This window comes from Polyodon spathula, chromosome 2 (assembly GCF_017654505.1).
Source record: "Polyodon spathula isolate WHYD16114869_AA chromosome 2, ASM1765450v1, whole genome shotgun sequence".
Classification (NCBI taxonomy): Eukaryota; Metazoa; Chordata; class Actinopteri; order Acipenseriformes; family Polyodontidae; genus Polyodon; species Polyodon spathula.
This window is the reverse complement of record NC_054535.1, coordinates 84,590,248-84,608,335: the sequence shown is the minus strand read 5'-3', so window position 1 is coordinate 84,608,335 and position 18,088 is coordinate 84,590,248. Positions and strand designations below refer to the sequence as shown.

At 35.1% G+C, this 18,088-nt stretch overlaps 2 protein-coding genes across 3 annotated transcripts; one reads left to right on the top strand and one right to left on the bottom strand.

Annotated features, from left to right (window-relative positions):
* Nucleotides 1-67: 67 nt before the first annotated feature.
* On the bottom strand, nt 68-6,904 carry LOC121302574 (protein-lysine 6-oxidase-like). The gene is made up of 7 exons (XM_041232579.1): nt 6,203-6,904; nt 5,921-6,029; nt 5,558-5,689; nt 4,279-4,435; nt 3,480-3,575; nt 3,267-3,382; nt 68-621 (listed from the first exon to the last, which is right to left on the bottom strand). The coding sequence occupies exons 1-7, from the start codon at nt 6,786-6,788 to the stop codon at nt 615-617; spliced, it is 1,203 nt and encodes a 400-aa protein (XP_041088513.1). The 5' UTR covers nt 6,789-6,904; the 3' UTR covers nt 68-614.
* A 2,634-nt stretch (nt 6,905-9,538) lies between these two features.
* LOC121328466 (zinc finger protein 474-like) lies at nt 9,539-13,374 on the top strand. 2 transcript variants are annotated; one of them, XM_041273159.1, is made up of 4 exons: nt 9,539-10,161; nt 10,263-11,299; nt 11,910-12,090; nt 12,793-13,374. In XM_041273159.1, exons 2-4 carry the CDS (start codon nt 10,340-10,342, stop codon nt 12,936-12,938), a joined length of 1,287 nt encoding a protein of 428 aa, XP_041129093.1. In that variant the 5' UTR covers nt 9,539-10,161; nt 10,263-10,339; the 3' UTR covers nt 12,939-13,374. The 2 variants fall into 2 exon arrangements, with proteins under 2 accessions (XP_041129093.1, XP_041129085.1); XM_041273151.1 differs by having other exon boundaries at nt 9,539-11,299.
* Nucleotides 13,375-18,088: the final 4,714 nt, after the last annotated feature.

The window sequence follows — 18,088 nt, the reverse complement described above, 5'->3', positions numbered from 1 at the left end:
TTTCTGATACAGGCAGTTTGTTGTTTTAACAAGACATTGATCATTATATTTGCTGCTTAAAAAAAAAAAAAAACCTTCAGTAAAGGCAGTATGAAAGTGGTCTTATGTCTGTTAAAGTGGTGTTCTGATCCCATTAAACTGCACAAATAGTATGTTTTAAATAACCATTATTCTGTGCATGTCAAGTATGTACTCTTAATTGAGCCAGTGCTGCGTAACAAAAAAATGCTAGTCAATTTAAAATCTGAGTACACTTTGGTCAGCTTTGGTTATTTAGACTTACGTTTTACAATGAATGCTTTAACATGTAAAAAAAAAAAAAAAACATTATTTTGCAAATATCCCAATGCTGTATTGTCTTCTAAATTTTGTTTATGTCCAGATTTTTTTTTTCTTTGTGTTTTCACCCAACTCTACAATACCTAAAGTCTAATCTGTTTAAACTATAAATACTCATTTTACTGCAGTAGCTTAAAATCCCGTTATAGTGTTTTGTTACAAAAAGCAGTCCTTATGCAGTTAAAGAAGGTACGTATCCTGGCATTCTGAAAATATCTTAAGGCAGTTTAGATTTTCATTTCACTCTTTGGGCCCAGATCCACATCTGTAGTAAATTAGTACCTGAAAAGAAATAAGAAGTTGTTTACTCAACAAATCATAGCTCGTCATTATCACATTTTAAGGACAAAAATCCCAAATTACAAAGGAAGGCACTATTAATTTTGAGATGTTACGCAACTAAAATGTATTACAGAGCCATTTAAGGTGTTTTTACAATGCTGTGTTTAAAGTAAGACATCAGGCTTCATAGATTTCCCAACATTAGAAAATGAAAATATTTATAAATGTTACTTACGTATTTCTGCAGCATTAATCTCAGGGTCAGCGAAATACAAAGCCTGAAATCCCCAAGATTCTACAAGTAATCTAGTTTCTCTGGTAAAAGTGTTTACAGGATTTTTATTTATTTTTTAATATATATAATTTTAAAAGATTGGAAAAAGCTTTAAAAAGCTACAATATGACTGTGAGTGCCACTGCATTCCCTGTAATGCATACAGCAGACACTTCAGATTTGCAGATATATTAGGAGTCTTTTCCTCTATAATTTAAATCAATTTTCACATTTTATAGTGTAAAACTGATGAGTTAGTGTTTGATGTCAAGATGGAATGCTATTTATCCTGAAGCAAGGCAGCTGAGTTATGTGACACTAAGCTCTGGATGATGCTGCATTATTAATGAAAATGCCAGTGAGATACTTAGCATTGTATACTGCAGCTTTAAACACTTGAAAGGGTCTATATTTTCCTAATCCTTATTATCTTTCCTGTTAAATATCCTATTTTGTGTGTTCTGTATGATTCTCTCATTTTGTTCCAGCAAAAAAAAAAAATGCTTCTGAATGATTCCTCAAGGCTCATTGTGGTGGTGTGATGTGGGGAAGTGCAGGCTTCTATGACTTTCAGTGACCAAACTTGGCCAGTCTGTCTCCCCATTCAGTCTTTAAAAAACACTTTTGCTGGAATAGTTGGTAAGCATAGCAAATAATGATCTAAGGGGAAACAACAGTTGAAAGTCATGTGTATACAGGTCTATTTTTTTCTCTTCCTCAAACGAATACTTTGGCGACATGTATTTGTAAACAGTGGCCGCTTATTGCTGGAAACAAGTTATGTTTCCAAATGATGTGGAACCTGCGTCAAATGTGTACAAAAAACAAACAAGTATAACTAAGGAGTAAGCTTGTATTATTTAATTATAGACAAAATAGCTTAATACTTTCTGTCTTGTTGAAGATCATCTTTTTTGATTATTCAAAAATTGTTCCAATTTTTTAATTTTATTTATTTTTTAAACAGTCAACGGATTGCTTCAGTACTTGGTGGGGCCTCCTTTTGCCTTGATAATCTTGATCACTGCCAGAAACCACCTTGGCATGAAGTCAGTACAGCTGGAATGCAATTAAATTGGTCTACTGCAATTTGATATTCATTCTAGGTTTCTTTGCTACCACTTCATTGACCATTTCTTGCCAACAATCTCATACTATTCCAACAAGAAGCCACCTCTTACAAAAAAATAAATATATCCCACAGACCATCCTTTTTCTCCACCATCAGAGACCCTTTTGGCTGCACACAATGTGAATGTTCAATCTCTTGATTGCTTGCCACTTACATCGTTGGATAAGGTTTCAGAGTTCCCTGTTGATGTTTAATGTTCTCATTGTATTATACTTTGATCAAAGCGCCATAGGTTTGTTTGCTATCTTGGCTAGTAAATAACCCTGTTGGAATATGTGATGTGATAGAGCAGAGGCGGTACACAGGTGTGTGTGAGAGTTTTGTGTCTGGTGGCCATCTTGGTGAAGGAAGCTGGAACCAAGCTGGCCACCCTTGCACAGCCACATGGCATTGTTTAATTGATTAATTGAGTTATTGTCTGAATGGAAAAGTGTGGAATGTGGCCAGGTGGCGATTGGATGATTGATGGACTCAATCAATTAATCAGGCCCCTGGCCACATGGTATATAAGGAACAAAAGAGTGCTTGTTGAGAGAGAGAAAAACATAAATGGGATAGCCAAAGCTTGGGTGTTCTATTTTGTTTGTTTTAAGACATTGTAGGTTTTTTGTTTAAACATTTTGTTCCTGTTTTGATTTGTTTTGTTGAATACAAGTGCACCAAGGCACTTTAAACTGAAGTTTGGTGTTTGGGATTTGCTATTTCTGCCACTGATTAGATCTGACCACCCACCACTACGCCACAGTGGTCTTCTGTAAAAACATAGAATACTAATTTTACTATGGAATTAAATGGGCATCAAATACATCCACGCATTATCTTTATGCAAAGCCTATTGCATCTATAGTCTAAACTCCTTTATTTTTATAAAAAATATTCATAGCTTTCATAATTCACCTATGTTCATAGTTTCTATGCCTTGTACATTATTTCCTTGTATAATCCAGGAATCATGTCCACATTTACATGCTGCATTAGGACAGTAGCATTTCACAGGGCTTCAGTGCCTTTTTTTTCTCTTTCAATAAATTCTCGCAAAACGGATACACTGCATTGGCAGAGTCAGTTAAGTTTTGCCATAACATGAATAAAAAATACAGTATGATATCCTTTTTAGAGTTTAAAATAGGGCATTAACATAAAGACACACATTTAATAAAATGGAAATAATAATAATAATAATAATAATAATAATAATAATAATAATAATAATAATAATACATAAAAAAAAAAACTTACGCTGAAAGTCTGCATCCTGATGTATATGCGTAATGACCTGTGTAGCGAATGTCACATCGTACAACGTTATTTGAATAATCAGATTCTGGTACCTGGTAGCTGGGATTCACGCTAACCTACAATTAGAAAAAAAAAAAAAACAGGTGTTAGTTTTGTGTAAGTGAACTATGTTACAGTATATACAGCCATGTTAGATATTAAAAGGTCACAGACCTTAAGTATATAGTTGCCAGGCTTTACATCTGTGATATCAATCCATTGGCAGTCAATGTCAGCATTATAGGTGTCATAACATCCTGGACTCAAACCCTGCACAAAAAAAACATTTAGGTGTATAACATATACTCAAATCCTGGACAAAAAAACATATATATATATATATATATATATATATAATCCTTATATATACATCTTATTTTAAAACCAATTTTTTTTTTTTGAACACTCACGCGGTGATGGAATGGTAAATTTGTGCCCAACCCTCACCAAAAAAAAGTTTTACATGACGACATATATCGTAGTTATTACTTAGGTATATCTGACGACACTAGTGTAAATTAGCATACCATCGCCTAGCATGATCACATTTTAATCCAATACACCATACCCGTCAAATCGGTCACCTTAAAATACTCCATGTGGAACATTTAAATGTCAGAGCATAGTCAGAAAAATGCAAGTGTCATGATTTCTGACCAGCTGTTGCTGGGCTTTTCAGAGGAATTCTACCAAAGAAGGACATTTTAACTTAATAGCACACTGACTGGTTGCACATGTGTGCAGTGTATTGTGACAAAAAACAGTAGCAGTGGCCCAAATCACAGAAACCTTCAGCACTGGACAAGACACGCCTTTTTTCACTTGCACAATCCACTGGGAGCTACATTGACCATTCTCCCATTATGTGACTCAATGAAAGAGTTTATCAGTGTTCACTATTGGAAGTTGCAATAATAACAATTAATAGAAAAGGATCTCATGTTTATAGGCAATTGTCTGCAGAAAACCACACCTGTGTATGAGATGTGCAAGCATAGCGTCTACGGTAGCCATAGTCACATGAGCTGTCTTCAAGGCAAAAACTTGCTTTATGTCCTTCAGCTACTCTTCTCTGTGAATTGGCTTCCAAGAAGTCATAGTGGCTAAATTCATCCATACTGTGGTAATGTCTATTACACATAAACAAAGATGTATTATTATTATTATTATTATTATTATTATTATTATTATTATTATTATTATTATTATTATTATAAGCCATACAAATTATTGATTCTTGTATTCTTCATCAAAACTACTGGAGGATATTCATTATCATGCTGTTTGTTGTTTTCAGTGTGTTTTATACTTCTGTTTAATTTGTTAAATCTATAAGAACTATACCATTTGTAACAAAAAAAGGCTGTTACCAATTAACTAGGTCTAAACCTTAACTAGCCAATCATATAGTTCAGTGGCCCAGCTGTATACCTAACAGTCCACTTGCTTTGTAGTTTGAGGTGCATTGATTGTTATACTGAAAGGCTAAACAAGAATGTGAGTTGTGAGAGACACTAATATAGTGCTATATAGATAAGATATTTAATATTGTAGAGTGGTATTATATATTGTTGATGAAGATAGGAGGGTTTGGGTATCAATCTGCTTTTTAAACTACTAAAACAGTCTGTTCACATACAGTATTCTGAGGACTGGGCTGTGCAGTAGCTATTCACTGAATGCCACGTCCAAGGCTCTAAACAAGCTGATGCACTTCATAGCTTAGCAATGACTTTATCATTTCAATAATAATATTGCAATCTGTCAGTAAGGTGGAAACAAATAATCACTTATAGCATAAACGTGTTGCCAGGCACCACTGATGTGCTCTTCAAATTATAAACAAGTATGTTTTTCTAAAAGGATACCATGGTTAATGGTTTTGCTCTTTTTTTAAAAATGTATTTGCCCTATTCACGAAGCTTTAATTCATGAGTTTCACTTTTTATTTCTAAATATCTTTAAAAAAAAAAAAAAGGCTTACTGTTCTAGATTGTTGGGAAAGAAGCCAACAACAGGTTAGTAACGTTTTATTAAAACAATGAAACAACTTATGAACAAAACTTTTTTTGTTTTGTTTTTTTAAATAGCATATGAGTTAAAGGTATGTGGATATTACCCATATCAAGTGTCCCAGATGTTTCCCCCAGTTGGTTTTATGACTGCATTCCATAGAGAGAGGTGGCCAAAGAAAGTAGTGCATTATCTTACAGCCAAAGTAATTGCAGAAATACAGAATGTATTTAACTTACTGATGACAGCTGTGCCATTCCCATGCATAGCGTGGTCTACTTGGCATGAAGTCTGCTGTTCCTTGGTTCTTCACTCTCTGGGGAAACCTCAACAGCACCCGAGTATCATAGTCTCTTACAGAGTAAGCTGAACTGTCAATCACAGAAGGGATACATTTATTATTATTATTATTATTTATTATTATTATTATTATTATTATTATTTTATATTTGAAACTTCAAATATATAGCTTTTAGCACCAGCAACAGCCAAAATAGCCAGTGGTTGACGTTAGGTAAAACCAAAGGTTCAGTTTACTTCTGAGCACTGCAATCACAGAAAGTTGAAACACTGTTCCAAAGCTCCCTGAAGGTTATATATACCTTGAAAGGCAATTTTCCTCTGCTGCACATCTCAGGTTGTACATTGACATTTTCTGTATATATGTAGAGGCTTGTATATAGTAGGGGTCTGGCACCAAATCTGGGAGACCTGTGGATGATTCATTTCACAATGGATGTTAAACCTTTGAAAGAACCACATATCCGTGACTTGTTTTTGAAGGATTTAATATTACAAATTAAACAGTGAAACATCATATTTTCTCACGGATCGACGGTGTACTTTATTACATGTTTTGATCAGATGCTGAATATAATACTTACCATACTGGTGATACCCTGTCCCATACCCTGGTCTTTGTCTTGGTCGGGGTCTTTCATATATATCGTAGTAATTATAGTTAGGATTGTCATCTGAAGATTTGTAAGGGTTGTAGGGATCATCCCCAACCATTCTATCCTCTAGCCTTAGATTGCTTAGTGGTGTGGGATTCGTCTCTACAGTACCATTGTCCTGTCCAGTACCATTGAAACCAGCCTGGAACCAGTATGCTGCTCCTGGTCTTCTGCCAGAATGATTTCGCCTGCGTGCATTGTTTGAGGTTCTCGAGTGCTCGGTGCCCGCTGTGTGGTTAGTGTTACTTAGTATGATAATAGGGTTTGGAGGTGGAAGATTGGCGTTGGGTTCTCTCCTTCTCGCTGGCTGGTATTCGGATCCGTGGCTTAGCAAATGGAAGACTCTGCCGTTACTCTGCCACTGAATTTTCTGCCTAAACCTTCCTGTCGACGGGACATTTCCTTGCTTGGTGTGGAGCTGCTGTTGTTGGCAATAAACAACTTGTAAAATGCAAGTCAAATAACAAAAGAGGATGCATCTATAAATGATCGAGTTTAAAAAGAGTGTCTTCATTTTCGAGTCAAACAAAGTTTAAGTGAGGAAACTTGCCTAATAGAAAATATAAAACTAGCTTTTATAGCCTCAGTTAAAATAATTATTTGTTATTTAAAAAAAAAATATATATATATATATATATATATATATAAATATACTGCATTTCTTAAAATCGTATTTTTGTAGAAAACTGCACCCGAGCTATACAGGGAATTTTGAAGTTTAAAAAAAAAAAGAAAAAAAAAAAAAAGTCTTGTAAAAAAAAATGCAGATGAGCAAGCTCGCGCTCACATCTTCCTCTTGCTCGCTGGTGTCTGGAGTGAAGGGAGGAGGAGGAATTTGATTTTTTTAAAGTTTCTGGCACCGTTGCAAAATTATACAAGCTCTGTTCTGGCGGGCATGCTCCTATTCTGTTCACGTAATAGACTGAAAACGTGAAGTCTGACAGAGCCGCAGATCTTTTTTTTTTCTTTCTTTATTAGAAAACGCCCTTTCTGGTCTGTGTTAACTACCGCTCTTTAAAGAGAAGGGAACCTAATACTATACAGCATTGAAATACGAGAGGCTAAAACTGAATTGCATTTCTTGTGACCAGCAAATCACATGTATCAGTCATCCTGAATCAAATAAGAATTAACAGACTGTTCAATCCATTCTAGAATGGTGCAAACCTTAAGCACAATTCTAGTATGGGTTAGGTTTGCCTAAAACATGCTAGAAAGAGTAAGACCAAATCCCAGAACGTATTGGATTCTCAATTTGGTAATCTTATCAAATGAACGCCGTCGCAAAACAATGTGTTGATAAATCCCTTCAAATGACTTTCACACAGTGTGTCATATTTCTCAAAAGACAGTATTCAATATTTAACAGCTAATTTAAAAAATAAACTAGAACAGCTTAATGTTTAACACCAGATGTGTTTATTTTGCCTTGTCATTTTAAAGTAGTGGTTTAACAGATTGTCCGAACAAGAATACAACTTCAATTTTTCCACCGGTTTACTCAATCTTTCTGTGTGTGCGTGTGTGTGTGTGTGTGTGTGTGGTGTTTTCATAGGACAAATATAGACGTAAAAAATAAAAATAAAAACATTTGCAATGTATAATTTTATTTTCTGAAAGTGGAAACTGAGTTTAAACAAATACAGTATATTCTTTTCAACACATCCTTACCTTAAATGCATGATTGTATGGGTAAAACTGTAATATAAACTGTTAATGATCTATATAATTAATAATCGTTCTTCGTTTCATAATCTGTTTTACCACCCTCTTGTAGAGAGGTATTATTTGTGGTTAAAATGTATACTCTAACTGCAGGCTTGCGCATTTGATAGTAACGTGTGCAATTTCGGAATTATTTTAACACCCCCTTGATGCCGAGTCTAGTCATAATGCAACCAAAGTGATTTATGCCATCTAAGGCAATCTTATTGGCCAAACACTTGTGAGTTTCCTGCTATTCATTTGAGATGCTGCTAATTGAAATACAGTAACAAGACTTCTGGGATTTAAGAGCCAGTTAAAAACATTAAGACTATACCTATCTAACAAATACGCGAGAGATGCACGTTGCTTGTGCCTATGGCGCCCCCTTGTGTTTTCTTATTGTAGGTTTTATCGCACACTGTATAGTGGAAGTCAGTGTCGCATTGTGGAAAAAGCCACAAACCATTATTATTATTATTATTATTATTATTATTATTATTATTATTATTTTATCTAGACGACTTGTATTAGGAGGGGTGGGGTGGGGAGGAAGCTGAGCTTAAGCTTTCCAGCGATACCGCCCCTTTCACAATGTTGCCAACTCCACAAAGCAGGAAGTCGCTAGAGAAACCACACAAGGTCGCTAGATGTCGCTAGACAATTTACCACGTCTCTTGGAATCGCTTAACCAGAGTACACAATATTAAATATATTAGCGATGGTTGATCATTTTTAAACGACCTATTTGTATTTGCCTGGATTATCTATACAGAGTTAGTCTGATGTAATTAATTTTAATTTTCCCTAACAGGAAAGGTTTATTTCTTCATAAATCTAGCATTTGAAAGAGTAATCCAATAATCACCCAGTAACTGATTAACTAAAATAATATTTCTTTCAACTCGTTTGTTTTTTTAATACTTATTTCTGTATTTTATACTCCTATTGTTCCAAACACTTACAGTAACCAAGAGAACGCTAATGAAACTTTGATAGCTTTGTTATGGGTATTTACAGACATCGTAATCACAAGGTAGAAGAAATGTATTGGTCATGGAGGTAGCAATGAAGTTTCACATAAAATCGGGATTATTTATTTATTTATTGTTGTGCCATTTAAGTTTTAGAAAGTAATTTTCAGCAAGCGCACTGTGATTTTTTAAAATCACCTACTGTTGGGTCTTCCTGCCTGCATCCAAAAACAAGTTTTCGTCAGTTTGTTGACGGTTGCTACGAGACACTGAAGATAACGCCTTGAAATCCAAGGATAATCTGTGTTGCCATGACGTAGCTCTAACATTGGGACAGTCTGTGCGACAGCAGATTGTACTTGAAGGATCTCTTTTACTTTTCGTGTAATATATATATATATATATATATATATATATATATATATATATATATATATATATATATATATATATATATATATATATATATATATTGTTTTAATTCAAACAGATGTAAAAGATTAAACAGGTAGGCATAACTTCTGTGTGAATGTGTGAATGTGTGTGTGTGTGTGTTCTAAAGCAGGATATCTGAATACATGAATCATAAAACAAAGCATTGCAAAGCGTTGTGATAAATGAACCGTCTGTTCAGCAGACACAATTGTAAATTCAATTTGAAAAAGTTACAGTATCTTTTCCTTTGTATGTATACATGTGCTTCTTTGTTTCAATGTGCAATTACAGTTGTTATAATGTAAGTCAATGCACTGTCTATGTATTTATGTTTCATGCTTTATTTAGACGCAGTAGCGGGGCTGAAGACCTATAAGTGGAGGTGAAGTTAGATCCCTCATTGTAGTTACATGAACCTACAATTTGTTTACATTTGACTCGTTTTGGAAAACGAAACTGACAAAAATGTGTTTAGTTGAATTACAATTAAGCTGAATATCAAGAAATGGCAAATCTGGAAGTGTTGTATCCTTAAAAAAAAAAAAAAAAAAAGACTTGTTATTGCCCCCTGATGAAACACATTCCCATAACATTACTAGCTATTGGAAAAGACCTAGGATCCATTATTGAACGATAACCAGTGTTCAAAGACAGTTATTGTATTTGTATATTTGAAAGATGTATTTGATAATAAGCAGAGTTGCTTTGCCACCTCATTTTAGAAAGATAATTCACAGAGCAGTTATTCAGATTTCCTAAAAAACCCTTGAAAGAGTAAGTAGCTTGAAATTACATTTTTGTTTGCTATTTTTTCTTTTTTTTATATTAGTAAATATACTTTGGCTGATCTGGCCTGTGATGTATGCATTTTGCAGGCAACTAAACCTGAAGAGCCTCTCTGAATCCATAGTCAAAGCACCTGAACACTTCCTAAAGAAAATATCAATTACATATGTTAGGAGACTCCACTTTACAACCTAAAGAAGGTGCTAAGGCAATCGACATTGGTAAACAAAAGAGACTAGCAAGACCCACTACTGCAGTGTTAATCAGGAAATCAAGTGAATCGACCATGTCTGAAAACAATCTCAACCATCCAGTGATACCCCCAAAAAGGCCAGCCTTTAGGGTCTGTTATATATGTGGAAGGGAATTTGGCTCAAAGTCAATTGACATCCATGAGCCAAAGTGCCTGGAGAAATGGCATATTGAAAATGAGAAATTGCCAAGGCATCAAAGGAGACCAGCACCTCAGAAACCTGAAACCCTGTCTGGTGGCAGTGCATATGATGTTGAGGCTATGAACAAAGCAGCATGGCAAAGTTCAAAAGCTCAGCTTCTTCCCTGTGAAAACTGTGGCCGCAGGTTTCTGCCTGATCGCCTTCCTGTTCATCAAAGGAGCTGTAAACCAAAGCCAGGTGCCCTGGGACCCTCTAAAACTAGTACCACCCAGGAAACTTTGTCCGAAAGCATTTCAAACTCATCTCAAAAAGCACAACCCAAACCCCGAACTTTACTTTGTTACATCTGTGGAAGGGAATTTGGGACACAATCGCTTCCAATCCACGAACCAAAATGCCTGGAAAAATGGAAGATTGAAAATGACAAGTTATCAAAGAAACTTCGCAGGCCTCTCCCACAAAAACCACAAGCCATTCAAGCAGGGGGGGCCACAAGGGAAAAACAAAATGAGGCTGCTTACCAGAGCTACAAGGATCAGCTTCTACCCTGCTCTAACTGTGGCCGCACCTTTGCATCTGACAGGCTCCTTGTCCACCAGAAGAGCTGTAAGAATAAAACTACTGGTCTCAGTGTCAAGACAGTCTCCCTCACTAATGAGGTGACATGTCAGAATAATCAGGGTACCATCAAGAAACAAAATAATGAAACCTCCTCCAGACCAGCTGAGAAGGTATAGATGGGTTCTACTTCATACTTACAATTATTTGTTGGGAAAGGGGTGGACTGTGTTTGTTGCTTCTGTCTCTTTATCTGTGTTTTTGCATTCAAAAACTATTATTTCTTTTCTGGTAGCAGCAAAGTTGATTGTACTGCAAATCATGGAACTGTGGTACATATTATTTTGAAAAGTTAGTAATTAGTTCATCACAATATGCTTGTGGACTGCTCTGACCATTCCTACACTTCTATTGGGTCTTATTGTTCACTTATTTTGACCAGGATGTTCAGACCTTAAAAGGCAGATAGGGAACATATTATGTGTTCAAGGGCCTGAAGGAACCATAGCCTACTTAAAATTTAACCACCAGGGGTAGCTGTGGTACCATAGGGACAGCAAATAGTCTATGTATCCTTTATGTACTGTTCATTTTTAGGGTCGCAGGGCAGTAGATTGCTGATCATACATGGTAATGGCTGATCATTTCTTTAAAAACAATGTTTTCATTCAATTTAGACAGTTACGTATAACCAACTCACTAATTTGAAAATATGGATACAACTGAGGATGTTGTGTCACAGAGCTTTAGTTTCTAATCAAATGCATTATTTTTTTTTTAAAGCCAGCAATAGTGAGGCGGCCAGCAACTGTTGTTTGCTACATTTGTGGACGGGAATTTGGATCCAAGTCTATTAGTATACATGAACCACAGTGTTTGAAAAAATGGCACATTGAAAATAGCCAGTTGCCAAAGAGTCTCCAAAGAACAGAACCTAAAAAGCCTGAAGTGATGGTGGCCACAGGTACATATATTTCAATTCACTTTTATTTCTATTTTCTTTTAATTAACCCTTTGTTTTGTAGAAATAAATGTAGCTTTTTATTAGCTGTTTAATAGCATTCATTTCAACAAGCCCCCATGGTATTTCCAGGCAGTGTAATTTACACTGGTGATGACTGCATGTATGTGATGATGAATTAGTACCATAATATAATTTTAATACAACTGGATTTCCTAAGAGTATACAATCCAGTTCAGTTGCTGTTCAATAACATCTAAAGTATTTCCTACAAAATCACTACAACTGACAGATGTTAAATCCAACTCGCTCTAAGGTCTTGAAAACTTTTTAAATTCAATAGTTTCACACTAGCCAGAAGGTCTGGTCTGGGAAAAAAAGTTTCGTATAAATATGGATGAAGACTGTAGTTAAAGGATGACCTATATATATATATATATATATATATATATATATATATATATATATATATATATATAGTAGTTATAACTTGAAGTGTTTGTAGAAAGTAAACTTGTTTTTGTAAGTTGTAGTTATAGCTCATTCAAGCTTATATGGTCCTTCAAGTTCAGTTCAAAAGATTTTGAAAAAAAAAAAAGTTTGAAGTGTTTAACCACTGGATATCACTTAAAAATATTTTCCACAAAGAATACAGTATCCTTGTCTGCAATAAAAACTGATACTGTTTTTATTTACATTTTCTAGCTACAGGCTTCTATGATCTTGAGGCACAAAACCAAGCAGCCTGGCAAAATGCCCAGGCCCAGTTGGTGCCTTGTGATATCTGTGGGCGGACTTTCCTTCCAGACAGACTGACTGTCCACCAGCGATCTTGTAAACCTCGAAAATAAAGTGGTACTAACACACACCCTTCATGGGAAATTACACAGTAGTTATTAAAGATGGATGGAAGGAAAATCTGAAAGACATAAACTGTCTTCCACATTCTGAGTTTTGTGTGTGTGTGTGTGTGTGTGTTTGTGTGTGAGACAGCTGTGAACATTTACAGAATTTTCCCCATTTGGCATTTGTTAGCAATTATGTCATCAACTTACTTTTTAACTTTGCAGTACAACACAATTTATGTATTCTTTCATTGACTGAATCATTTGAAGTTTATCTTATGGGCTGTTTTTTTCCCTAAAGATTTATACAGTATGTTAAGTGTTTAGTTCATTAGTACTGATTTTTAGAAACAGGTATATATATGGTTAGAGAAAAGGACTTGTAACCAGGAGGTCCCTGGTTCAAATCCCAGCTCACTCACAGGCTCACTGTGTGACCTTGTGCTCCGTCTTTCAGGTGAGACGTTATTGTAAGTGACTCTGCAGCTGATGCATAGTTCACACTCCCTAGTTTCTGTAAGTTGCCTTGGATAAAGGCGTCCACTTTATCCAAGGCAACATTTTGCCTTATTATAGCAAATGCTTAGGGATGCAGTTGTTACATCAAAATAAGAGAAGCAGTTGGCAAGATACAGCCTTCAATAGTTCACCCACTTAGGTGACAGTACTGTAATAAATAATGAGTGCTTTCATAGTTTTGTTCAAGAAACTGGATAGATGTATATCCTGATTGTAATGTAGAGTATGTGTAGATGATTGGAGTACTAGCCACAGACCAAAGATCACCTGCTTGGTTTGGAGCAGTGTAGTTAAGATGAAGAGTATTCAGACAGTGGTTTCTTATAGTACCTTTTAATATTTTGACCAAAGCTGTATATTCAATGTTTGTGTAAAATGCTGTAATCAAAAGTGAAATGATTTAATTAAAACCAATGACTTTGTTTACTTATGACATTGTTTCTACTGTACAACTATGTTAGTATGAAAGTATATAACATATCTATCAGTACTGTATGTGATGGTATAAGAGGTATAGAAGACTGTTAAATCTATTGTTTTATTGTATCCACGTGCCAAAAAATATTCTATACTAATTCACTTTACCATCCTTTAAATGTACTTCAGAAATATACACAGTAACACATCTCTATGTACAGTAAGACTGTATGAACATTGCTTTTTAAATATTGAAATAAACAATCATATTTTATCACTACACTTCATTTAGTGTTTGTAGTATGTTTTTAATTTATCAAAGAAGAAAGATTAAACTAATTGTTTATACCTCAGTTATAAAATAAGCTAGCAGGAGTTAATTACTGCAGTTAAACTTACTGCACAGTCCCCTTTAGAGCAGTCCTGTGTAATAGCATATACCACACAGTGTTTCACGGTGTTTGTCTATCTGCAGTATAGTTTTTAGTAATTTCCAGATACAGCAATATAGATTAAAGGTTGCTTTCCCATGGTACCAATTCACTTCCTGTGTTGTAATCCTGTCTTACTACAAAGTAAAGATGGGAATTTCCAATAAAATCATTCAAGTACTCGGACGCTAGTTCAATTACAGGCTGAGTAAAGCTTGTGGCTTATTGATTTTCCTTTTGTAATTATTCTGTCACGTAAAAAGGGCGAACAGTTAACAAAGCAAGGCCAAGCAGTGATGCTTATTTTGTGTGTTTAAGTTCCCTTGTTCCCTGTCTCATCCTTACAAATATCTGGCTTTAATCAGACCACGTGACTACAGACATTAGATACAGAGAAGCTGTAGTTTACATTTTTAAATTAAATTGTTGTGTTTGAAAAATCTAGATCTAGATAAAATTGTCAAAAACCAAACTAGAAAGAATCGAAAGTGATGAGGTAAGAAAATAGATTTTTTTAGGCTCGGTTGCTGCCCCATCAGTGGTCAGGTTTGTTGATAGGTTATCATTTTTAATTACACTATTGTATAGATTGCCGAACTGATTAAAATGATACACATGGAAAACATTTTTGTACCAGCAGGTGTCAGTACAACTACTTCTTTACAGTTTAGCCCTATGTGCGCAAGTTTTCAGTTATATGGACCCTAATTTCCTCCATTTCTGAAACTTCACGTTCTATAACAATATTTTTCCACATTTCACCTAGGGAGTGAGATTGTCCTTACCCATTCAACACCTTCTTTTCTGTCATCAACTATCCAGCTGCTTCCAATATTGACCCTACTTGTAATATGTTTTGACCCTATGGTGAAAATGACCTAGAAAGTGAAACTTTAACAGACTTTCTATACGGTCTGCAAACACTTTATTTAACATATTGTATTACCTGATGCATGCTTTAAAATGAGAATACTTATTTTCTATAAATTGCACATTTGGCACATACATAGAACATAGAAGTGGACAGCAGGTTTGATTTATGGAATTATTTTGTCACTATAGCTTAAGGAAAACCTGTTTATAATACAGTAACTGGGGTAGCTGATTGCAGGAACTCAGAAAGATGTGACATGTTTTAATAATTACAAACATGAATGAGATATACTAATATCATAGAAATTCGAAGTACCAGATACTGTGCCTCCAATCATGCCACTAGTTTATTTTCTGGTCAGTCATGAGAACATAAAATGCCTAACAAATAAAGTGTTGAGAACATCTTTCTTTTTAGTACAAAAGCAAAATGGGTAGCAATTGCTGAAAAATGTACCTTCATATAAATCACAAAGCCTCAAAACTAGGTAAAAAGTTAACGCTGGCCATCCTTTATCGGGTCTTGGCTGGGAAACAAAATCCACAAACAGATCCCTTACAGAGCACAGAATTACAAGTACTGGCAAAGGCAAGAGATTTGTAATAAATGCTGCACAGCTGTAGTGATGCAGTAGCACACTCTGGTACTGAAGTGGTTTACAGTGTAGTCTTTCATACACATGTGAGAACACTAGTATTTCAAAGAGGCTCTGAGATACTGCTCTAACCCCTTGATGTTGAGGTGCCAGCTGAACTCCAGCTTGAGCAGCTAAGGAAAGCCAGGCAGAGACATTGCAGCTCACAGGGTGTGAATTGCTGCATGGTAACAGGTATTATTTTGTAGTTGTGCCCTTACACCTGGATGCAGCTTATAAATCAGGATTTAAAAAGAATAGCTGTACAAGACGAAACAAACAGTATACATCACATCTTTAAACACACAGATGTTGGGTTTTAAACCACGCGTATGCAGGAACTATTAGAACATAAGTTGCTTAACTGAAAACCATTATGCAATGATTTTCAAAGACCACCAGCATTTAAAAAAAAAAAAAAGTGCTGAGGACCTTTAAATCCACAAAGTTTGTATCCTAATGTTCAAATGAACTGAAATGCCATGTACAAATTACAAATTCTGATTGATGATAGATCTGAAGAACTCAGAGGGGCAACTGATTAATCAGCAATACATACAATTGTTTCAAGGGAGTGATCCACATAGTTCCTGTGGAACCTGGATCCCACAGTTCACTCTATTAGTCTTGTATAAAACAATAACAGCAGGAGAATTGCTGATATGAAGGTTCAGTACAAACAGTATGATCTTTCCATTAACCACCATGCCCTGCTATGTGTTTAATAATTTCCCTCTGGTAGATTCATCTAATGTATTCTGTACTGATGGTTTTGAAATATTAAATGCAGAATTAGAACATCTATTTTAATATGCTTGCTGTATAATACTCATTTATTTGACACTTATTGCATTGGGTTGTTTCATAGCAAAATATTAATTATTATATTTCAATTAGTTTGAACCATTTTTAAAATAAATTGATGTGTTAATAGAGTTAAAATGTATTATTTTAATATCAAACAGATTAGGTCAGAAACAGGGTTAAACTAGTTCCTCTGAGAAAAGCGACTTCAAAGGCAAGTCTGAAGACTCTGGAAGAAGAAATATATTGCAGGTGTTAATATTTAAAACCACAGACCCAGATTGTGATGGGAGTAGACATGTTAGATAGGGAGAGAACATATTCAATGCAAATCCTCATACAACCCCCAAGACTGACTTAACAAAAGGAGTGATGAAAAAAAATGATGCAGCAACTCAACTATGAAGGTTCAATAACTACCCAGCTATAACTTTTAAATGAAGAGCATGACTGAAGTGTAGAATTCACAATAGCATAGTTTTCTATTACTTGCTAAACTAGACATAAAGAAATGGGTATTTGGGCAAATTATACTCTGCCTCAAAACTTCTCCCAGTAATGCCTAAGAGAATTACAGAATCAAGAAAACATGTGTGTGTGTGTGCGCGCGCGCGCGCGTATGTGTTTGTAATTTAAAATAATTGAATTATTTAAATGCCAGTTTTCTAGAGCAGGTTGAAGTGAAGGTCACATTCAACGGTTTTCATTTGTATTGCAGAAATGGATCTCTTCTACACGTTCTAGACAGGTGACAGTTAGAAAAGAGATGTCGTATAAAATGAAGCTATTAGCACAAGTTCATGTTATTTCAAGTTATTTAGTCTCATGTATTCACTGAAAGTATAATAATAAATATATCACATTTAATTTGTATCTCACCAATCTCTCGCATTACTTATTGTTTTACTGGCGATTTGTTATGCTTTTCAAAATCTATTTTCATTTTCACTCAGGTGAAGGTAGTTTATCCTGCCATAACACTACAGATTCACAGTCTGTTATATGACTGTTACAGCCTAGGTAACGCAAACCGGGAAGAAAGTACAGTATACTCGAATTCCATGCTGTCTACTATGGGAAAGTGTGTTGCGTCCAATTACCTGCAAGTTAGGAAGTGAATTAGGGAGAAAAACATACACCTTTCAAATTCAGTTTTGAGATCAGGACAAATATGCATATTGTGTAGCCTATCTACATAAAACCATAATTGTTTTTATTTAAAATGAATTGATAATGGGTACATTTATTTTTGTTCAAGCTTAAATCGCCACTGCAACAAAGTACAAAAATGTTAACTGTACCGATGTCTGGAAAAATACGCATTACCGTTTTCCTTCATAACAAAATGGTGTAAACTGCAGTGCACGTTATATTGAGTCTCAACGACTCCAATGTGGAAAGGGGAATAATAGCAGAAAGGAAATCATGTGCATTTGAGGTAGGAAACCGCACTTCCTCGAATGTAAGAGAAAAGGGT